General features: G+C 42.4%; 1 protein-coding gene across 7 annotated transcripts in view; it reads left to right on the top strand.

Annotated features, from left to right (window-relative positions):
• Plekhg1 (pleckstrin homology and RhoGEF domain containing G1) overlaps positions 1-23,075 on the top strand; it is a 216,321-nt gene extending 193,246 nt beyond the window's left edge. For all 7 annotated transcript variants that reach the window (XM_076926785.1, XM_076926784.1, XM_076926786.1 and 4 more), the window contains 6 exons: positions 3,915-3,948; positions 4,418-4,501; positions 6,261-6,299; positions 8,393-8,415; positions 12,831-14,466; positions 21,008-23,075. In XM_076926785.1, coding sequence (XP_076782900.1) covers positions 3,915-3,948; positions 4,418-4,501; positions 6,261-6,299; positions 8,393-8,415; positions 12,831-14,466; positions 21,008-22,059 — 2,868 coding nt within the window. In that variant the 3' untranslated portion in view covers positions 22,060-23,075. The remainder of the gene's footprint in view (positions 1-3,914; positions 3,949-4,417; positions 4,502-6,260; positions 6,300-8,392; positions 8,416-12,830; positions 14,467-21,007) is intronic.
• The last annotated feature ends 1,132 nt before the right edge of the window (positions 23,076-24,207 follow it).

The raw sequence follows: 24,207 nt of genomic DNA, 5'->3' as shown, positions 1-24,207 counted from the left end.
AAAACATGGTGTAGGTTTCTGAGGTGTCTGGGGAGACTAGGAGGCAAGAGACAACAGGACGCAGAAGGGCGGTTTGTCAGGGGAGGCAGAAGGAATGGGGCCCAGGAGCACAGGGATGGTAGAGGGTAGCCTTGGAAGGAGTCTGGCAGGAATTGGGAAATCATGAAGGATCAGAGACACTGCTGTGAGTGACAATGCAGAAATAGGGTTGTCCTTGAAAATGGAGTTCGTCAGATCCCATGCAAAGGAAGATGATCCTGTCACTGGAGGTGACTCAGGTCCTTTCTGGAAGACGCCAAAGACCCACCTGGGGCTGCTGCCGTGAATCAGTTTGATGGCGTCATAACAAACCACTTAGCAACCTGGAAATTGCCCTAAGGAAGTATAGCATCCAGGAGTTCCTCAGCGGGGACGGGCAGGTGGAGCTGGGGAACAGAAGGTTCCTGTGAACAGAGAACAGCAGTGCACATTCATGAGCCTGTAGCTGCAGTGACTATGATTCCAGGCTGAGCAGGAAACAGAGACTAATAGTCTGTGGTCAGCTGATTCAGCGGGAAATATGACATCTGTACTTGAAGACGGACCCTGGTGTCCTACCTGGGAAGCAGGGCAATTCTGGTGTGTTCATGCTCTGGAGTGGCCTTATTACCATGTTGCTGTTGTGGAGCAGAGTAAACAGTTATTAGAAATAAAGTAGGACAAGACTAAGGTAGAGGGGTGTGAGTGGCCATCTATGAGGATGGTGGGATGTCTATGATGAGACCAGGAGGAGGGAAGTAGAACAGGAAGTGACATCAGTGTAATAAGAGTGGTATTGATGGGCAAAATCAGAAGGAATTCTAGGAAAGGAGAAATTTGCCTTTGGTTGGTTGGTTGGTTGGTTGGTTGGTTGGTTGGTTGGGACAGGGTCTCACTATTTAACCCAGGCAATCTTTGAGCTTAGAACCCTCCTGCTTTGGCCTCCTGAGTGCTGAGATCACATGTGTATCCAGTATACCCAGCTTGCCTCCTCCAAGTTTTGGAAAGATTTCCAGGCTGTCCTCTAGGGTCTGTGCCAGTCGTGGCTTTATGTTCAGGAAATGAATATGCAGAGAGGTGTGTGCTCAAGTGGGAGTTTTACTTTATCAACAGTGGTTTGAACCCAGGGAGCTCATACAGAACAGTGATCACCTTTCATGGTCCCTCAGAGGCAATGCCCTTCTGCAGGATGGCACCGCATCTCTGATATGCCCCACCTACTGTTCACAAGACTCCTGGGAAAATCAAATTGCTTAACAAGATTCTGAAAGGCAATTATGGTCAATTACCAAACCAGACAGCTCACCTGCCTGCCTGTCTGCTCCCTTCCGGTCTACGTATTCTTGATGGCTTTCCCTTGATGCTTAAAACAATTAATACAGCCACGATAAAATTATTCTTTTCGCTCTAGGTATTAGTCCATTTAGAATCTAAAATGGATTTTAATTTACAACTTATTGATGTATTAACACATATACATTACAATAAGTATACTGTATTCTTAGTTCACACTCAGTAAAATATCTCAGAGATGGGTCGTGTTCTTCCTCCAATAGAGAAACAAAATCAGGAGTTCAGAAACAGGAAGTAAATTATCCATATTTTACAACTAGTACATGGCCTAATTCAGATTCAAACCCAATCATCTGGCTCCAAGGAGCCTCTAAACCATATTTCTCCTACTAGAAATGAAAACAAACTTACCTAATATACTTTATCTGTTATAATGTTAAAAATAATTCTTTGCTGTATTTAAATAGGGCTATTAAATGAAGGGAATTTTAAAAGATCTTTCATCAAGACTATTCAAATGTTTTCTTAAGGCTTTCCAAATGTATTTATTTCTATGAAATCAAACAAATGTCTGATAGGACACTTTAAACAACAAGATGTGTATATCCCAGCTTCTAATGTCAACACAGTGGCTGATGAGTCAATGAATTCTGCCAAGCTCCACCCAGACCTCTAGCTCCCTGGTGGTCCTTGGCTGACACCTAGTGGACAATGTGGAAAGAATTCTTTTCTGAAATAATTTACAAGATTTAAGGGGATTAAGCCTTCTTATGGAATAGCTTTGTTAAAGGAATTTCTTGGAACTTGTCATATGTCCCATTTATATATATAGTGTGTAAACTGAGCCAAATTAATTGAGCATAAAGATGGAGTGATTTCATGTGATAAATATTAAAATGATTTAATTTTAATATTAAAATTTCCAGTGATTAAGTTGTCATTTGAGTTTGAAATTAACTCCAACTATAACTGCAGTATGAAACAGGAAGATAAGTATGTGAACTAGGCAACTATTTTTCTCAAAATTAAAGGGACTCTTAATGGGTTTTGTTTCCTGTCTGCGCCTCCATTTTTAATTTTTAAATAAATGTGATTACCATTCAGCCCAGATAGTTTTGCATGATACACAGATTGCAGCAACTTAGAAACAAAATCATTTTAGTTAATATAATATAGTGTATGTAGATTGAATTGGATTACCCTTGGGGAAAATGTAAACTCATGAAGAAACATCACCTCAACTGATCTTTTCTCCTAAATCAGTTGGTAAAACAATGGGTTAAGACAACCTGTCTGTTTCCAAGCATTAGCAACATATGGCAACAGTAACAACAAACCTCAAAGCATTCTGGGTAGAAGTGCTAAGTGTGTGAAGAAAGGAAGCCTCAAGACATCAGGCTCTATTTCCCAGAAGGGCAGAGACAGGTTGTGCCTGTGCCTGTCAGTTGATCCGAATGGCACTGAGAAAAGTAGGTCCTGTTATCTCACCTTACAGCTGAGAAATTGCATCCCAAGAGGTGAGAGAGCTGCCCCACAGGTTGCTCTTGGACACAAGTGATTGAACTACAACTGTACATAATATGCTCAGAGTTGGTCTTGGTTTTGATTTTATTTGCCTAAACAATGCAGTATAAAACCATCTATAATATAGAGCCAATTTAAAGTTTATAGGAAGACGTGTACAATCTCCGTATAAATGCTGCATCTTTCTGTAAAAGACTTGGGTATCACTCTCTTGTTCTTGCCTCGTCTCTGTTGCTGTGATACCCTGACAAAAGAAGCAGCTTGGGGAGGACAGGTCTATTTCAGCTCATAGTTCTAGGTTACACTCCATCATAGCAGGAACATCAAGGCAAGAACTTGAAGCCACTAGTCACATTCTATCCAAAATCCAGAGCGGAGAGAAATTAATACCTGTGGGCTACTACTGAGCTCACTGTCTCTGGTGTAATTTAGGACACAGCCTCTGGGTTGTGACCCATACCAATTGGTCTTTGCATACCAATTTAAAAAAATTAATATACTTCCCCTCTCCCCCCCCCCCCAGATACGCCTACAGGCCAACTTGATCTATGCCAAAGATTGTCAACCTAGAAGCCAAAACCCTTTTGGGGGTCAAATGACCCTTTCACGAAGAGGTCACAGATCAGATATCCTGCATATCAGATATTTATAATACTATTCCTAACAGTAGCAAAATTACAGTTATGAAGAAGCAAGAAAAATAATCTTATGTTTGGGGATCACCATAGCATGAGGGACTGCACTAAAGGGTCACAGCATCAGGGAGCCTTTTGTTGAGGCTCTCTTCCCAAGTGAGACTAAATTGTGTCAAATTGTCAGTTAAAACTAACCATCAAGTCTTTGCTGTTTTGTACCAAGTGGATAGCATGTAGTAATTCTCACCAGGATAATCTTTAAATCTCCTGAACTATGTACTAATGCCTAAAAGAAATTGTGAGGGTTTGGGTTTTTTTTTTTTTTTAATTTTATTTTCTAAAATCCATTTATTTAGGTATGATAAGCTCTCTGTCACACTTGTTCATTTAAAAAAAAGAAATGGGAGGAAAAAATTAATTTTATCTACATTTTCTCTGTCTCAGGCCAAGCAAGCACTTCTTGAAATGGACGCCATCCGTAAGTTTGTTGTTGTTTTGTGTTGTTGTTGTCTCCTTAGCATTCTTTGAGATGCTGTTGTTCATTTGTAACCGTTCCATTCTCTATCTCAAAGCTCGTACGTTGTCATTTATAAGACATTAGCAGTCGTTTACTCCACCTTGGCAGCCTGAGCTGCTGAGCAGCCCTTCCTAAGACGGTCATTCATTGCTGCTTTGAGTCTCTGGTTTACCTGTGGGGCACTAGATGGCTAAGCCACACTTCTGGGTTTCTGCAGATCCTAATGATGTCAGAGCTGCCTCCATGAAGGACTGGGCACTACAGCGTACAATGCATTATAATTACCCACCCATTTAAAAAAAAGTCCCTTTTGATTATTTACACGAACCACTAACACTTGAGAATTGCTGGTGTTTCTGATGTAGGGCAAAATTCTGAAAACGCCACATGGTCACCATCCCCTCACTTGCTCCTCTGGTTCTCTTGGTAGACCATCCAGGCTTCTGTTACCGTCCTGAGGGAGAGATGAAGACACCATGTGGTTCTGCGCCACATCGGCTAAGACGGAAGTCAGGTAAGCAGAATGTTGTCATCAAACTGTAATGCCGAGAGGGACAGGAAGTGAGTACTCTCTAAGTAATAAGCATTTTCTGGCTGCTTGTTGTTTGAATACATCTAAGGCTTCCTTTAAAAAGATAACAAAACAAAAAACCAAACCAAAACAAAACAAAAACTATCTTTTCTTTAAAACACCTCTCTGCTTAACTCTCTCGGTGAATATAAAATATCTCAACCAGCCAGGTGTGATGGCTCATGCCTTTTGTCCCAGACAGAGTCAGGCAGATCTCAATGAATTAGATGCCAGTCTGATACTATATAGCAAGTTTTAGGCCAGACAGAGTGCTACAGTGATACTCTGTCTCAGATAGATAGATAGATAGATAGATAGATAGATAGATAGATAGATAGATAGATAGATAGATAGATGCTTTATACAGCACCTTACCATTGACAAATACCCCCCTTAAGCCCTGTTTACTGTTGCTGGTGGAAAGTATACCTTGTGAATGACACACATAGCGTATTCAAGCCTACCAACTTGATATGTGTTTGCTAAATCAGATGTCATATAATATTCTCTTAACTCTCAGATTTTGGTTTTATATGATGTTTGCTAAGCCCACTTTCCCCTTTACTACAGGCAGGGAATGCTAGGGTAGATAATGCCTAAGATTTCTGCTTTTAAGGCCCTCTCTGTGAGAGAAACAATAAAAAAAAAAAATTTAAGGAATAAATAAACACCGGTCTCTTTGATAAAGCTTTGGCCTGTGTGGGTGGAAAAGAAAGACACAGAAGAGAGATTCCAGGAAGAAGAAAGACTTCACAGAGCCAGAGACTGATACCCTTGATGGAATGTGAGGCTGAGGCAGATAGAGCTGAGATCATCCATGCACAGCCCTAGGACTTGAGCCAGCAGCCCTCAGGACAGACAGGTCACACCAGCAGCTCTGCCTGGCTGGATGTAGTAGCTGAGGTGGAAGAGGATGAGGCGCATTAAAGCTGAGGATAGAGGGCTGCAGGTAGGAGCCTCAGGAGGCCATGCACAAGTGTGAATACAGCAAGGCGAAGGAGACCCCCGAGCACAGCAGCCATGCTAGTCTGCAGAATGGCATCGTGGTCACTAGCTTGATAAACTGACAGCAAATACAGGTGAAAGTTCAAGAGGAAGACGTGAGCTCTGATTGAGAAGAGCGAGTCGGCTGTATCCAAAACATGAGTAAGCTGTGCAGCCTAGAACTTAAAATCTCCAGTTACCAGCTGAGAGTCTGCAGTGGGAGGGGAGCCGAGGAAGTCTTTCCGGTGTTTGGTGGATTGGTACAGCAGCACCTGCTCTTCCCTTCTGTGACTCCTGACCCTTTAGAGTTTATCCAACCACCTTAGCAGGGTGAATGGTTGGTACCTGAGTATCCCTGACCACTGAGAATTTGAATAAATTAGAGCATTTCTACAGCTCAGGGCTGGGGATGTTGCCTCATTGATAGCATGCTTGCCTAATAGACACAAAACCCTGGGTTTTTTTTCCCCAGCTCTACCTAATTGGTTTCATACATAAAGCCTGTAATCTCTGCACTCAGGAAATGGAGTCAGGAGCATTGGGAGTTCAAGGTCATCCCCAGCTACTTAGCAAGTTCAAGGCCAGCCTGAGATGCATGAAAGCTTGTCTAAAACAAAGGGACCATTTCTAGAGCTCTTTAAAATGTCAATAAGCTACTAATTTATTTATGAGGAGAAATATTGATTTGCAAATGACGATGGCTTTGCTCTGTCCTCAGAACCTTCCTCAAGGTCACACAAAGTGTTGAAGACCAGTGGTAAGTCCAAAAATAGAGTTATATTTTTTCACTCTTGTTGATTCTTAGACAAACCATAATAGAAGAAACTTGTGTGTTAGGTGCATTGTAGATTGGTGGATTTGTTAGCCGGGCTGCAGAAAGATTAAATATTTCTATAAGCAAGAGTGTCTTGTTGCAAACAGTCAATTGATACAATCTGATATGACAGACATAAAGTTACCATCTATCAGAAAAAAAGAAATACTATCAACAAAACAAGAGGAAAAAGACCCTTAAATATATATATGCAATAAATATATTCTATATATGTCTACACATATATATATGTGCCCCAGCTTCACAGAAGAAACAAAGTGCCAATAAAGTTTAAAGTTTTCAAAGTCATCTGCATCAGTAATTACAAAAACTGTTCATTTAAATGAGAGAAATGGAGACAAGGAATCTGTGAATTTGACTGAAAGATACTGCAAAACTCTCAGGGGGAGGGTAAATTTTTACAGCTTTTCCTAAGCAAAATTTAGTAATTCTCATGTAAGTTCAAAGTGGGCATTTGACCTTGACTCAATAATTTGACCTCTAGGCCCATATAGATGTGTCAGCAAGTATGACCAGAACCCTGCCTGGACTCTTCACAAGTCAGGAGGGGGATTTCACAAGGGGCTGGGCCTTGGTATGGTGGAGGTCAAGTCTTATTCTGTGTGCTCAGAGCACCTGGTACCACTCCTGTGTTCCTCCTGGTGTAGAATATTAACTGCAGAAAAAAAAAAAATCACAACTCCTGAATAGAGCACCGTGCACTATGTGCTGGTCATCCTCTACTTCGTAGCAAGTTCAAGGCCAGCCTGAGATACATCAGACCCTGCCTAAAAACAAAAAGAATATCTCTCCTTTTTTATATATAATTTAAAATGTCCAGCTCTTTTTTTATTTTATGTGCATTGGTGTTTGCCTACATGTATCTCTGTATGAAGGTGTTAGAGCCACTTAAATAGAGTTATAGACAGTTATGAACTGCCGTGTGGGTGGTGGGAATCAAACCCAGATCCTCTGGGAGAGTAACCAATGCTCTGAACCACTGAACCATCTCTTCAGCCCCCTCTAGAGCTCTTAAGATGTCAGTGAGCTTTTAGTTCTTTATAAGGAATAAACTTGATTTGGGTTTTTGCAACATTTTAATAGCACAGCATAAAATGTCTGGCTAGTAGGAGTTGGTCTGTTCATATGATAGAATGTTCTGCTGTTGAACAAAAGAAAGTCAGTCTCTAGATACTAACAAATGCAGATAGATTAAGCAGAAAATACTGAGGTATAGTGCATCTTTATTTAAAAACACACAGAGCAACTGTGCCTTGCAATAAGGTGGGAGACAGTAGTTGTGGGATCCAGAAAGATAGACACCATGCTGAACTGTGCCACTATAGAAATGGTTCTCAACCTGTGGGTCACGACCCTCTGGCATCCCTCTATCTCTAAGAGATATTTACGTTACTATTCAGAACACTTGCAAAATTACAGTTATGAAGCAGCAGTGAAAACAATTTTATCGTTGTGAGGGCCACCACAGCATGAGGAACTGTGTTAAAGAGTCACAGCGTTAGGAAGGTTGAGAACTTCTGCTCTAGGAGAGGAATCTGTGGGGGGGAAGTCCTTTATAAGTTTACATAAGTTTAAAGGTGAATTTGTATCATCAGGGTTTCTGAGATACTGGCATGACCCCTCTCAGTGACAGAGCCAAGGAGACCTATGGATAAAGACTTCACCTTCATTCAAACCCCCCAATCGACAAAAGCTTCCTTGTGTCTACAGGGGACTCCCGTGGCCTGTGGCATGGGTGTTCTTTTTCATGTTTTTTGGGGAAGTTTGGGGACCTATGTACCATGAACTGTTGCTTTCAGGGACACAGAAGAGAGCTTTGGCTCATAACATCAAGTGGTCCGGCTGTGGGAAAGAAGATGAGGGACATTTTTGAAAACTGGACCCAAAAGGCTCAAAGCCCTTAAGTGTCAATTATCAGCAATATGTACACAAGCCACATAAAAATATGAGTGCTAACCTATATATGAGATAAACTTCAAATCCTCAAACTTAAAACATTTTTGTTTATTTTTCAGAAACTGCACAAGATATCCAGAAGGTAAGCACGGCCATGTTTCTTCTACACTTGATCTTAGACAAAAGGCTGAGAATCGATGCCATGTTTCTTCTAAAGGGCTTGCTGTGGGCGCCTTCCACCTCAGCGTCTATCCTTATTGGTCTCATCCCCAGGCTGAAGTGTCAACATTTACTTTCCATTGTGACATTCTTATTCAATTTGCATTTTTAGCTATTTATACCTGATTTAAGGGAAAACTAATTCTTTTCAACTTATTTTCTCCCATTGCATCCCTCTCGATTCAGGCGATTCTACCTGTCTAACCCTGTGGCTCTCTCCTCCCCTTGGAAGCTATGCTCACCCTTGGGAAGTAACCCTTGTATAAAGCCGGTCTCGCACTGCCCGGCACCTCTGTTCATGTTAAAGCCAGCCCCTGACCTCCTAGGTATAGCTCTCTTCCCAAAGCACTGACTCGGGTGACCTCTTGAAGAACATGGTCCTAAGGCAGGCACAGTAGCACCCAAAGTCCTGCTACTTGGGAAGGAGAGCCAAGAGGAATTCAGGAGTTTAAGATCAACCTGGGCAACATACCGAAACCCATCTTTAAAAAAAAAAAAAAAAATACAGCTACTGATACAGCAGGTATGTTGAGTAAAATACAATGAAACTCGCCGGGTGGTGGTGGCGCACGCCTTTAATCCCAGCACTTGGGAGGCAGAGGCAGGTGGATTTCTGAGTTCCAGGCCAGCCTGTTCTACAGAGTGAGTTCCAGGACAGCCTGGGCTACACAGAGAAGCCCTGTCTGGAAAACCAAACCAAAAGAAAGAAACAAACAAAAGAAATACAATGAAACTTTGCTACACCAGTTATATCAAAGCAGGGCTTGTGTTCCTCTGACAAGAGATTAGGAGATGGGAAACACTTGCTAGTAGAGCTGTGTTTGCAACCTAGCATGCCTGAGGCGCTGACTTAAAAGCTCACCAGTAGAGCCAAAGAGATGGCTCAGAGGTTACGTGCTCATCCAGAGGTCCTGAGTTCAGTTTCCAACAACCACATGGTGGATCTAACCATCAATAATGAGATCTGGAGCCGTCTTCTGGCATGCAGGCATTCATGCAGGCATACATGCAGGCATTCATGCAGGCATACATGCAGGTAGAGCATTGTATACATAATAAATCTTTTTTTAAAAAAAAATCTCATCACTAAAGAAAAAGAAAATAGTTTTGTCCTATTGAAAGTTGTGTGCCAAAATTTGTTACCGAGAAAGAGGAACTGCTAGTATCCTAACTTGAGTGGCCACCGGTGAGCCGTCTTAATGAACAAATAATTTCTAGAGTATTTATTGTAGTTTCTCATATAAAGGCTAAGAATCTGTCTTCCTTATTCATAAGGATGTGGTCCTGGCAATCTCTCCCCCAAATCCCATTTATATTATGGTTTAGCCCAAGGACAGAGTAAGCTTGTTTATAAAGGCCGTATCCTCATTTAAAAACCCTAGCACTTGGAAGACAGAGGCAGGAAGATATCAATGAGTTCAAGTCCACCCTGGCCTACAGAGTGCATTCCAGGCCAGCCAGGACTACACACTGAGACCCTGTCTCAAAAATAAAAGCAAAGACAAAAACAAAACAAACAAACAAACAAACCTACTTCAAGATGTCTAAAAATCAACTTCGACTTGTAAGGTGATTTCAGCAGCTCTAAAATGAACCATGGTTTTGTTTTTAGATACTATTGGCTTTCGTTTGGAAACATTTGAAACTTTGTAACTTGATTGATTCATCATTGTAAAACCTATTTTCTGATCTCGGCTTAACTTGGGTCACTGAAGAAGGTACCCTTGAGCCAAGCCCCTCTCAGTACCTAAGTAAATGCTCAAAGTAAAACTTTTTTTTTTTTTTTTTTTTTTTTTTTTTTGGTTTTTCAAGACAGGGTTTCTCTGTGTAGCCCTGGCTGTCCTGGAACTCACTCTGTAGACCAGGCTGGCCTCGAACTCAGAAATCTGCTGCCTCTGCCTCCCAAGTGCTGTGATTAAAGGTGTGTGCCACCACTGCCCAGCAAACTTTTCTGTTTTAGAAACCTTTCCAACAATGCTTGACAAAATCCACCCAGGAAAGTCCACTTAGGAACTACAACACAATCCGAGGACAAAAGCAAGCAAAGAAAAACAAAACCCACCAGTGTGTTGCTTCAGTAGCAAAATTCCATCTCCTAACACCAGTGTGCTGAATGTATCCTAAGTTTAAGAACAGACTGACCTGTTGCTTAGTAACAGTTGGTTACTTTTTTTTCCAAATCTATATCCTGGACCCCTCATCCTGTCTATAGTGACTAAGCTCATACATAAGCTGGGGTTAAAACCTGGATTCAACTGTATTCCTGCCATTTGTAAACATCTCTTGCTGCTATTTAGCATTAACAGGATCTAGCTTCCTGCTTTATAAAATTATTATCAAGACTTACTATGATAATATAATTTTAAAAGATGCTTAATATAATATTTGGTAAAAGGTAAATGTACCTAACATAAATGATAGTTGTTATCAAATTAATAAACACTCAAAGTAGGCATTGTGGAAAAGCAGAGAAAAAAAAAAAAAAAAAAGGTCACCTTGGTCTTGGCCCTGGTAAAGGTTTCTGACTTATATACTTCTAAGCTGTGACCAACAAGACATTTATTACTTCCTAATCTTAGAACCTCATCAGGTCTCCAAATGGCAAATTGGACACAATGTTTCAGCTTCAAAAAATACTGCCATCTCATTCATTTTAGGTGTTTTTCATATACATATTAACAGCTCAGATTTCCTAGTTTCCCATAGAGTCTGGGACTTCTGGGGATGGGCCAGATCCACGATCATTTTTGGTGCAAAAACAAAAAAAAAACAAAAAAAAAAAAAAAAAAAAAAAAAACAAGCGATCTTGTTAAGCTCATTGAGTGAATATTAACTCGGCTCTATCATAAGTAGCTCCTAGATACCTGTGTTTTACAAGCATCATCTCAGTGAATTGAAGGAAACAGAAAAGATGTTAAAATGTTGGATAAAAAAAGATTTATAAAGGCAATAAAATGATAGACAAATATTTTATGTATAAGTGTAAATTTTTACTTTAAAAGATTAAGTGATTAATTAATTATTAAATGACTAGTTTTGCACTTTAAAGTTTTAATAGAAAAACATTAGGTGAAGTTTACTTCTGTGCTTTCAACTCCTTCCTTTTCCTGTTGTGGCTTCTACTACTATGGACTGACAAGCAACAACCAGTTCTTGCTAACCTGATGTTTCCAATCAGTTACTCATGGTGCTTTAGTCAGGGAAACATGTCTGTCCATGGTCCTATTTAGTTTGAACAAGCCATAACTACTTCAGCTCCTTGGAGCTAGTTCTTCTGTGTACAGAATAGTATCGAGGCAATATCTGCTCCTGTCTGCAGCTCCCATTATAAGGCCCCAGGCCAGTCTATTCTCCTCATACATTGTTATCCACAGGAGATGTAGCTTTTAGGATACATTTAGGATCTAGGATACATTCTGCATTTAGGATACATTTGGCATGTTGCTCTCATTAGGAAATGGGATTTTCTTGGCCAGGCTCCATCAAGATATTCTCCTGTTTTCTTTCATTAGAAACCATGGTTGTCTGGATTTTTTTTTTTTTTACTTCCAAACAGATAAACTAAGTATTAATTAAATATATTTTTAAAACAAACATTAAAATACCATAATCTCAAACAGCCAGTTCAACTCCTGTAATAAAACCTCCTTGCCTGCTACCTATAAATCACGGTCAGGGTCACAGTGAGCCCTCAAGTTTAAGGAAGCCATTGGAATATGTCATCAAGTTACCAGGAGAGGCTCTTGATAGGAGCAGAAAGTATGAAAGGCTCTCAGGAGAAAGGCATTGAAATGAAAAACTCTCTGAAGTCTTGCATGCAACCGAGTATTAAGGCGTAGGCCCCAGTGCACACTTATTTAGGCGTAGGCCCCAGTGCACACTTATTTAGGCGTAGGCCCCAGTGCACACTCATTTACACACGGACTATCTAGCACACTTGCTATATATCTGTTTCTATCCTGTTTGGGAGCAAAGGGTTTAGAGTCAGATAGATTTAAGCTCTAGCCTTACTATTAACTAAAAAGGGAAAGTTACTAGTTTGCAGCCTGGGTTTCCTCAATATACTACTAATATAACCGTATCCTGACCATGAAAACTAACTATAGAAGACTTCTGCAGGTTGCCTATAGTCCACTTTTTAAGTAAATATTCCCACCCATTCAATATCCCCACCCTTTTCAAAAACTCTGAAGTGTTCTTCAAGTCAGTGAAAACCAACAACGTCTATTGATCATTTTCTTTAAGAATGTGGCTGTCTGGCTACACAGGTGACATTCCCCAGTCACGTCTCTTCTTTATGGTGTAATCATTCAATCGGTATATGCCTCTCTCCTTCAGGTTTCTAGAGAGGAGAGCTCTTCCCCGCTGACCTCTGTCGTACCTGCCCAGAGGAACCGCCAGCCCAGCAATGCTGCAGTTATCAATATGCTTCGCGGGGGAGGCGGTGTTAGAAGCCTTTGGACGGATCACCACATCCGACAGCCCTTGTTTCCAAACCGCCGGTCTCCACAGGAGAATGAGGATGATGACGATGATTATCAGATGTTCGTCCCGTCCTTTTCTTCCTCGGATCTCAACTCCACTAGGTTGTGTGACGAGAACGCTTCAAGTCGCCCTTGCAGCTGGCATCTGGGACTGATCGAGCCCACAGAGATCTCCAGCTCTGGTCACAGGATTGTCCGACGGGCCAGTAGTGCAGGTGAAAGCAACGTGTGTCCTCCTGAAGTGAGAATTAGGGACAGTGTACTGTCTCAGTACTGTCCTGGAAGAGAGCTGCAGAGCAGTCCTCAACCAGGAGGAGAGGGAGGGATGACTCCCTTTGGGTCATCTGTAGAGTTGACTATTGACGATATAGACCATGTCTATGATAACATAAATTTGGAAGACTTAAAGTTAATGGTTGCTAAGCGGGATGAAACTGAATGTTCTTTCTCCAAATCATCCAGAGACTCTGTTCGCCCCAAGAGCACCCCAGAGTTAGCCTTCTCAAAGAGACAGGTCAGCCACAGTACAAGCTCTCTCCACTCAAAGAAAGAGGCAGGCCCCAGTGGTCAAGAGGCATCCAACCAAAGCATCCATGAATTCCAGGAAGTAAAAGAAAACATTTATGACACTATAGGTCTTCCAGACCCACCATCGATGAACTTTAAATGCATCAGCCTTAAGCAGCCCAAAAGAAGCACCTTCCTGGGTCTGGAAGCTGATTTTGCATGCTGTGAGAGCCTGAGACCATTTGTCTCCCAGGATAGCCTCCAGTTCAGTGAGGATGACGTATCTTACCACCAGGGACCCTCTGATACCAGTTATTTGAGTTTGTTATATGACTCTTCCCGCTGTAACCTGCCAATTGCAGATAAGGCTCTGTCGGACAAATTGTCTGAAGAGGTAGATGAAATCTGGAATGACCTGGAAAATTACATCAAGAAAAACGAAGACAAATCGAGAGACCGACTCCTTGCAGCCTTTCCTGTGAGCAAAGACGATGCACCAGAAAGGCTGCATGTCGAGAGAACCCAGGAGCTGAGCAGAGACACGGGACGTGCCACATCTATGCTGGCCCTTCCTCAGAGCCAGGCTTTCCTCACGCCTGAGAAAAACAGAATTGTGAGAGCTAGCAGGGTCAACTGCTCCTTGGATGATGACCTTATTTCAACAGAAGACTCCTTCCTGAGTCTTAACCAACTCTCTCTGGCCAGTGATGCGCCTCCTGTGGACAATCCCTATGACTTAGTGAACTGCAGCCTGTCCCAAACAGACCCGGAAACCCCTGACCCTGGGATGGAGGTCACAGACAAGACCAAGAGCAGGGTCTTTATGATGGCCAGGCAGTATAGTCAAAAGATTAAGAAGGTAAATCAGCTTTTGAAAGTAAAAAACCCAGAGTTGGAGCAACCACCATCCAATCAGCATAGGCCCATTCACAAAGACCTGGTGGCCATCTTGGAAGAGAAGAGGCAAGGAGGGCCTGCCATTGGTATGTTCCATACTCTGTTCTTCCTTCTTGAGTGTCATATGTGGGAACAGGCTTCCCAATCTTTACTGTCCTTAAACAGAACACCCCATGAGGATGCTGCCATTCAAGTCTCAGGCCACACAGGCCACAAAGCCGCTGTTGGCCCTGTTGGCCCTTCCCACTTTACCTCAGTTGGATCATGTCCACTAGGGCCTGATTGGGCCTCAGGGATTGGTGCACATGTAACATTGCTACAGAGTTGGTACTTTTAGGAAAACATTTCTCAAAGGGAGCCTGAAATGTAAAAGAAGCTATCCGTTTTAACCTATGAATGAAACATAAGCATTTCCCTATGAATCTCCAATGTGTTGGGGAGCAGATGCTCCTCAAAACTGTTAAGGTTCAGAATCAGCCAGAATGGGGCTGCTGTTTCTTACAGAGCCCCAGTGAAAGGTGTGCTAGCCTCACCCCTAGCACAAAGGTGAGGGAGGGCTCAGTTGGGAAAGTGCTTGCCAGACACAAGAACCTGAGTTGAGCTCCCGGGGCCCCATGTGAAAAGCCAGCTGCAGTGTGACATGCCTGTCCTTCAAGGCTGATGAGGCAGAGACCAGGAAGGTGGGTCACTACAGCTGGCTGGCCAGTCAATTTAGGCTCAGTGAGACCCTGTCTCAGAAGGTAAGGAAGTAAGCAATTGAAGGTGATACAAAACATATGCTCAGGCCTTCACACGCACAGGTGTACACAGCCACAGAAACATTACACACAACACAGAAGTGCCCAGTTCTACTAGCAAAGACGCACACACAAAGAATTATTTTCCTTTATCTTCTGTGTGTACCGGTGTACTATGTGCATGCAGTGCCAAAGAAAGCCAGAAGAGGGGGTTGGATCCCCGGGAACTGGAGTTAAAGTGGTGAGCTGCCATGTGGGTACTGGAAATAAAACCCAAGTTCAGAGAACTGACCTATTTGTATGCATTTTTTCCAAACTACCTCATCTGCAATTCATCGGCACCCACATAGTTCAGCTACTACTGGGTTACTTGAAACAGCAGCTAGCTTCACTGTGTTCAACAGCATCTCGGCTGTTTCCATCACTTAACGCTTAAAAGAAGTTTAATTCTTCAGTTGGACTTCTTTCATGGGCATAACTGGGGTTTTAGATATGACGTGGGTGAGATCAGGGGTACAGGAGGAAGCGGGTCGTAGTGTGACATGTTGAAGCTCTGAGTGAGGAATATAGCCTGTGGCTTAATGAAAGAAAACACAAGAGGGACGTTCTCCTTAGGGGCTCTGTTCATCCCCAGACACTGATTTCTGGGATTGGGGCCAGGAGTCTGCCTCTTTTTTTCTCTTTTGAGAGAGGGGTGTCACATAGCCCAGGCTGGCCTCAAACTCTGTGTGTCTCCGAACCTCTTGAACTTCTGATCCTCGTCACGTTCCCACCTCCTAAATGCTGGGAATGTCGTGGCAACCTCGCTTCATGTGGTGCTGGGATCAGACTGGGAGCTAGCCATGCACCCTTCCAGTTCAGCCACATCTGAAGCGCCTGGGCTCTGTTCTTTAAAGTCTATCCTGTTCTAAGGAAACTTACCCTTGTCATGCCTTGTGACACAACCTGAAACTCCAGGCCTTGGGATGTAGAAGCAGGGGGATCTATGAGTTCTACCCAATTCCAAGCTAGCCTGGGCTACATAGTGAGATTCTGCTTTTTAAAAAGAAAGAGCCGGGCGGTGGTGGCGCACGCCTTTAATCCCAGCACTTGGGAGGCAGAGGCAGGTGGATTTCTGAGTTCAAGGCCAGCCTGGTCTACAGAGTGAGTTTCAGGACAGCCAGGGCTACACAGAGAAACCCTGTTTCGAAAAACAAAACAAAACAAAAAACAAAAACAAAACAAAAAAAACAAAAAAAAAGAAAGAGAGAGAAAAGAAAAGCAAAATCCTATTTTTTCTGACAAAAAAAAAAAAAACCTACCTCAGTATGAAAAGAAAAAAGTTGGTTTTCCAATTAAAAACAGACCAACTCAGATTCGATGTGGCATACATATCATCTTAGCACCCAGGAGGCCAGGGCAGGAAGATCTTAGTTTGAGTCCAGCCTGGGCTACATAGAAAAATCTTGTCTCAAAAAGAGAAAAACAAGCAAACAAAACCACACAAATCGGCCTCATGACAGGACACATTTGTGCACATCAATGCCACTTAGACACATGGATGTCACTAACCTCATCTCTCTACATTCAACTTCTTTATGTCAGGGGGAACCAGGCAGTAAGAAGGACATATGCAAATTCTGAGTGAGCTCAGTAGCACGATGAGGAAAAACACTATGTCAGAAGTTAAAGAATGAATTATCAAGAGGTTTTCTTGATAATTCAGACCAGGAAGCAGACCAGGAAGCCAGGGCTTGCACTGGGTTTCTGAAGGGTTTTCCAGGCTCTTTTGAGTTCTTCTTTATAATTAAAATTCAAGTAAAAATTGATTTCTGAGTGACTGTTAGAGAGACTAGAATACATTTCTTCGTCTCCTGATAATGCTACGTCATTTACGTCTTCTTTCCAATGCTCGTCTTGCCAAATAGGTTGTTTTATAGTTGCAGGAGGTGACTTCAGGGGACTCTGGGGGCAGGAATAGGCGGCCTGGGAGCAGCTGCACGGTAGTAATTTCAGCCAGTGGCAGAGACCAGGCCATGGTTTCCCAGATTCAGAGAAAATATACTAAGCTTTCTGACGGTGATGACGCATTGACTGTGCTAGCAGACTACAAGTTAGCAGTAACATCCAGGGCTGGGCCACCTGGAATATGAGCCAGCCATTAAGATGTAAAACTCCAAGCTTGCTTGAAGCAAGCCCTTCAGAACAAAAGAATTGAGACCTACGACTTCTGTAAATAGATTTCTTTTTGCCCACCTTTTAAGTACTGTGGTTGCTGATTGGTGTTCCTTTTGCCTTTTTAAACTTCCGGTTGGTCCTACTGTCTTCTTGGGGTCCCATGTCTCTTCTCAGCTTTATATCCAGGTCTTTTCTTGACATGGTGGGCTACTAGGCTACTACTGACTTCCTTCCCCAACAACAAGGAGCATTCCCTCCCAAGATGTCTTCTAATAGTGCTGATTTCCCCCTCCACGTGGCAGGAATGTGGCCCTGGGGCCTGCCATCTCTCAGTCCTGGCTCCATCTGGGTGATCGAGGCCACTTCCTGTGCCCACTAGGCTTTCAATCAGTTGACAATGTGACTCCTTTTCTCTCTCTTGTTTATCTGGGCACAGGACGTCGTAATCGAATGGACCGATTCTCCAGACTTCTGCGCATGGGCCTTACCACTTTGCCAGGAGCTTGCTCTCGGTGCTGTGCGGAAGGAAGAGCACCCTATTCACCTGCTGAAACCCTCGAGCATCTTTATTGAACTCTGTCCCCGGGGTCTACAGGCCCCGGGTCACATGTCCACCTATAGATCACCCAACCAGGTCCAGTTGCTCCCATCTTTTAGAGCCTGTAGTAGCATGTAGCCATCTTGTTCAGCTGATAGTATTTAAGACCAAGGAGGCTGCTTGGGTTTCTGTATTTTGGGTGATATTTCTATTTAGGCTTTTATATAATGTAGGGAAGGCACATTTCTACGCTTCTGTCTACATCTGAGCAACATCAAAAATATCAGTATCTTTCTAATCATCTGTCTTGGATTCAACATGTTTGATATTTCCCACCACAAGAATTACTTCAATTTTTGTCTTTGATGATAAGAACTGCAACCTTAAAACACTCAGAAAAAAAAATAAACCAGATATAGCCTGATATTATCATGTATTAGTAATGTATATGTCCAATACAGACAATTCCAGGAATAAGATTACAGTCAAACTTTGACCCAACAGGACTTTCTCAGCTCCAGAGACCAGTTGGTGGCCACCTCCTTTCTATGCATCTGGCTAACAGTGTCTATCTAATCACAAATTGAGCTCTGAAAACTTGTCTTCTTCATATTGGCATCATGCAAGTTGTAAACTCAAGTGGGAATATTGAGACAAGAAATAACTGAAGTAAAATTTCCCTTCTAGTGAGATACATTATATTCAGCACTTATAAATGGCCCCCTCTTTGTTATCTAAAGATTAAATCTCCCAGTATAAGTTATGTATAGGAAGCATTTTGATCCAAGGGCATCTGTCTGTTTCCCCTTTCCTGTTGTGGCCTGGTTTCTGTACTATCTTGACTCTATTAGGTGGTCTCAGGAAAGGCCCATAAATCTGCAATCCTGTGCTCAAAAGGAAAGGGCAAAAAACCAAATCTGTGTAATGAAATAATTGAGGCCAATTTCCTTCTAGAAGTTATATTTGGTTCTCAGAGCAAAGTGTCCACCATTGTTCTCTGCAACCAAAAACTCATAGACTATCTGCAGTAATAAACTAGCCTGTGAAAGTGGTCAGCTATATGGCTTTTTGGTGTGTATATATTTGAGAACATATATATATATATATACATATATATATATCAGACTTTTAAAATATATTTATTTATTTTATACACACATACAAAACATGTTCCTGCATACACACACACACACACACTGTGTACATGCATGAGCCCATGAAGGCTAGACAAGGGTCTTGGATCCCCAGAAACTAGAGTTTAAAGACAGTTGTGAGCCACCCAGTATGGGCGCTGGGGATTGAACCTGGGCATTCTGGAAGAGCAGCAAGCACTCTTAACCACTAAGCCATCTCTCTAGCACCATGTAGGACTTATGAAAGAAGTTGGAGAAAGGGTTTTAAGTAGAGTAGGAATTGTGGGAGATTTTGAGGGTTGGGTAAGACTTGATCGACCAAAGAGGAGGATGGTATGAGAGGAAAGAGCTTGAGAAATACAATGGGGCCGGGCAGTGGTGGCGCACGCCTTTAATCCCAGCACTTGGGAGGCAGAGGCAGGCGGATTTCTGAGTTCGAGGCCAGCCTGGTCTACAGAGTGAGTTCCAGGACAGCCAGGACTACACAGAGAAACCCTGTCTTGAAAAACCAAAGAGAGAGAGAGAGAGAGAGAGAGAGAGAGAGAGAGAGAGAGAGAGAGAGAGAGAAATACAATGGGTATTTTAGACATCATGAAATAAGGAGCCGTGTCCTCCTCTAAGACTTTAAGGGTAAATTTCTGCCAGAACACTTTTACTTGTATTATGAATTAACCCTGTTCTCCTTCAAATTATTGTCTCTTTGTCACCTTGTAGAATTTCAATGCTCTCTTACTAGTTATGGATCAGCTTAGGGCAACATACAGCATATAAGGGATGGCTCAGGCTGAACCATATGACTTTGGCTAAAACCCCAGTTTCCTGTGGTTGGGTCTCATAGTTAATGCAACATGCCAGGCATTGGGAGAATGGCTGACATAAAATTCTGCAATGCAAGTGGATGTTTATGTAGTGTCTCTTGTGGTGCTGCTACGTTTGAATTCGTGTTGAGTCTTTACTGTGTGCCAAGGTTTTGCTTCTAGAATACTCTGAAGAGGAATCTCTGACCTTAAATGCCCTCTGAAGTTTGAAACCCAAAGCATCTAATGATAAAGTCTAATGAGAAGTTACACAGAGGGTTTGCCTTGATTGCAGGGAGCAGGGGTCAAGGGGTGAAAGGCTGGAAGGGTTACATGATACCAGTGAGGTGTTTCCATCTTCAAGGAAGCTAGACTGGAAGAAATAGCAGAAGTTCCACTTAATGCGTATCTCATTGCAATTTAAAGAATAGTTTACTAAAAATAGGTTACCAACCATTTAAATAATATATATATATATATATATATATATATATATATATATATATGAACTAGATGCTCTTTATAATATATATTTCATATATATATATAGAGAGGGTTATCTGGAAACCAGGACTGTTCAAACAACTGCCAGGAGATAGCTTCTCTAAGAAAAACTTGTCTGAGGGCAAACAAGAGAGGCCTAAAGCCTAAAGCCGGGCCGTGGTGGTGCACACCTTTAATCCCAGCACTTGGGAGGCAGAGACAAGCAGATTTCTGAGTTCGAGGCCAGCCTGATCTACAGAGCGAGTTCCAGGACAGCCAGGACACAGAGAAACCCTGTATCAAAAAACAAAAACAAAAAAAAACAAAAACAAAAAAAAAAAGAGAGGCCTAAAGCCAGGGGGGGCTACAGCAGTATGGTCCTAAAGCCGGGAGTGGGGGGGCTACAGCAGTGTGGTCCTGCTTCTTTTAGGACATGAGGTATTTTTATGCATCAGAATGTAATCTCTAGCATTCTTGTTTGGCAACGCTTGTTTGGGGGACTACAACTATTTTGTGGATTAAAGGAATTTTCATGACATGCCCTGTACACTTGCAGATCTGCTGTTCAGATAAAATAATATAAAATTCAATCAAAGGATACAAACTCTTTATTAAACTGTGAGTTATTTTTATTAGCGTGGCATTCAGTGACTACTCCCCCTTAATCTTAAGCCTACTGTCTGTTTTTTAATAAGTTGTTTAGGGTGTTATATTCTTATATTTAATCTTCCTAGACAAGGATAATCCTCTGTGTAATTATTGTTTTGTTATCTGCCTTCCAGGTGCCAGGATTGCTGAATATTCCCAACTGTATGACCAGATTGTGTTCAGAGAGACACCCCTTAAAGCTCAGAAGGATGGCTGGGCCAGCACCCAAGAACCCACCCTCCACAGGCCTGCATCACCTCCCCAGGCCCAGGTAGCTGGTGAGGACTGGCTTTGGCATTCGCCCTACAGTAACGGAGAGTTGGCAGATTTCTCTTCCCAAACAGAGCAAGACTCGAAGTCAAAATACCCCATCATGTTAGAGAGCATCACAAAAATTACACCCAGACAGTTGTCGGCCGCTTGTTCAGTGCCTTCTCTCCAAGTGTCAGACCCTCTGCTGGGCTCTGTGCAGCAGAGGTGCAGTGTGGTGGTCAGCCAGCCCCACAAAGAGGACTCTGGTCAGGGTCATCTTTACAACTCGCTGGGTCGCAAAGCAATCAGTGCTAAATCCCAGCCTTATAGCAGACCTCAGTCATCTTCCTCAATCTTGATAAACAAATCTCTGGACTCCATCAACTACCCCAGTGAGACAGAAAAGAAGCAACTGCTCTCTTCTCAAAAAAGTCCCAGAGGCGTGAGCCAGCAGGACTTGCTGTCAGGGCTGGCCGACTCATGTCAACAGGACACTGGCAAACGGTCCAATCTCACGCTCCAAGACTCACAGAAGGTTCTGGTAGTAAATAGAAATTTACCCTTAAGCGCCCAAATAGCAACACAGAACTACTTTTCTAATTTCAAAGAGACTGAGGGAGATGAAGACGACTATGTAGAAATCAAGTCAGAAGAGGATGAAGCGGGGCTGGATCTCTCTCCAAGGCAGGGCAGGAAGTCGGACCCAGAGATCCCAGACCCTGACTGTTCTGATAACATGTGTAGCCACGGCACACTTTACTCTTTGAAGGAGCCAGTGAGTGGCAGGCTTGGGCTTTCTCCTTACCTGACAGCATGTAAGGACTCTGATAAACTGAATGATTACCCGTGGAGGGGGCCGTCACCCAATCAGCAAAACATTGTCCAGTCTCTGAGAGAGAAATTCCAGTGTCTCAGCTCAAGCAGCTTTGCCTAGGCTTCTAGAACTGTCCAAATTAGCTCCTTAGGCTTGCACGTGACCATACGAATGAGGTTGGTTTTGCTGTATTTTTCTTTTAATATATGTACCAGTTTAAAACAATTTTGTAATAACAAGAGGGTAAAATGTGCTTTCATTTATAGCACAACTCTTTGAGCTGGTTGGCCATGACATTTATCCCCCCCATATGCTGACAGTAGCACCCACTCTTAGAGTACTTCTCCCTACATCCCAAGGGGTTTTATACTGTGACTCAGAGGCGCCACCAGTGAGTCTCTCTCACAGTTTTGGTGGCAGAGCCCTTGCACCATGGTCTGAGACTCTGACTTTTCCCCAGCACTGAATGACATAGCTCTGAAAACATGCCCCCCCCCTTGTCCATTGCTTTTATTTAAGCATGACGAGAGGGTTCCAGATCGAGCAATAGCAGAAAAGATGAGAATTCTGCCCTTCAAATTTGCTAGATGAGTGCAAACACAGTTGTATCCCTTGCTTTTGCTTGATTGGTTGTTTTTGTTTAAGTTACCTGACTCTTATCCAAAATTGTAGTTTCCTGATTTTTTTTTCTTTTGAGTCCACATGACCCACATTCCGATACAGTTCATGTTACTGTTCTGTCTGAGTCTCGGAAGTTAGTAATTCCTCACACCAGGACTTTGTTGCATGATTTGGTGTCGCCTGCAAAGGGGAATGTCACGTTGTACAAAATGTCTCATGTAAGTGGTCCTTTAGGTTCTAGGATAAATCTGTAGCTTTATTGATCATGTCTGTGGACCAAGCTGCAGACTTTGAGAGCCAGTGTGTGTGTGTGTGTGTGTTTTCATGTCCGTGCTTAGATGTTCCCTCAATGTTATCAATTCAGTGCTTTTGTTTAAAATAGTTTCTTCTGAAGGTGGCGGTGGGGGTGTATATAACTGGGAACGTTTTATGTACTTAATTGTTCTTACTGGGTTCCTGCACTGAAGGTTCCAATATATATATATATATATATATATATATATATATATATGTATTCACATTTCACCTACTTTTCTTCTTTGTGGGGGGAAAGCAATGCATCTTGGGAAACATAGTTTAAATACTGTATATAAGACAATGAAAGTTAGTAATGCCCATTATTTAATAAAGTTTGTAAAGTGGAAAATAACTTTTCATTTGAATTAATGTGTTTGCACTGGAACGTTCTGATGTTTCCACACTGCTTAGCTGTCGTACTTTCTTCCCTTGTTGAATTACAGAGAAAAACGATTCCAAGTAAAAGTGTGTCCTAGGCAGCTTTATCAATTTCACCCAGCCTAGAACCATCTTACAGGAAAGCCCCACTTAAAGAGGTACCTAGATCAGACAGGCCTGTGGGCGTGTCTCTGAGGGATTGTCTTTATTACTCGTTGATGTAGGAGGGTCCAACCCACTGTGGGCAGCACCATCCCTAGGCTGGTGGTCCTGGGCTATATAAGAAAGCTTGCTGAGCATGAACTTGTGAGCCAGAGAGCAAGGGAGCAGGCCACATTTCTCCAGTGGGTTTTTGCTTCCGGTTTCTGCCTTGAATTCCTGCCTCGACTTCCTTCAAATAATAGACTGTGGACTGGAAGTGTAAGCAAGCTGAGATAAGCCCTCTCCTCCTCTATGGTGAGTTTGCTCGTGGTTTTTCTCACAACAGCAGAAAGGAATTAGGGCAGAGGATATACTCACTCATGACAGATCAATTTTCCATATTTGGATTGCTTTTGAAGTAGTAAGCTTAGTGTCTGAAATGATTTTTGTTTTCTTGACAGGCGTCTAAAATAAGTCAGTCGCTAAATTAAAAGCCTTTTCATTGAAAAAATGTAATAACAAGACATCCCTTTTATTGTTGAATATGTCAGGCCAGTGGTGTCACACATCTTGAATCACAGCACTTGAGAAGCAGAGGCAGGTGGATCTCTGTGAGTTTGAGGCCAGCCTGGTCTACAGGATGAATTCCAGGGCATCCAGGGCTATGGAGTAAAACCTTGTCTCAAAAAAACAAAACAAAACAAAAAATAATATGTAGAGAGAATGAGAGAGAGAAAGAGAGAAAAAGAGAAAAAAATATGCTTCTATAAATGGGTAATTATTGATTTTTTTTTTTTTAAAGCAATCCACTTCCAAATATAAGTCCTAGCC

Source organism: Arvicanthis niloticus, chromosome 28 (genome assembly GCF_011762505.2).
Source record: "Arvicanthis niloticus isolate mArvNil1 chromosome 28, mArvNil1.pat.X, whole genome shotgun sequence".
Classification (NCBI taxonomy): domain Eukaryota; kingdom Metazoa; phylum Chordata; class Mammalia; order Rodentia; family Muridae; genus Arvicanthis; species Arvicanthis niloticus.
The sequence above is the reverse complement of the archived record's forward strand: the minus strand, read 5'-3'. Positions and strand labels throughout refer to the sequence as shown.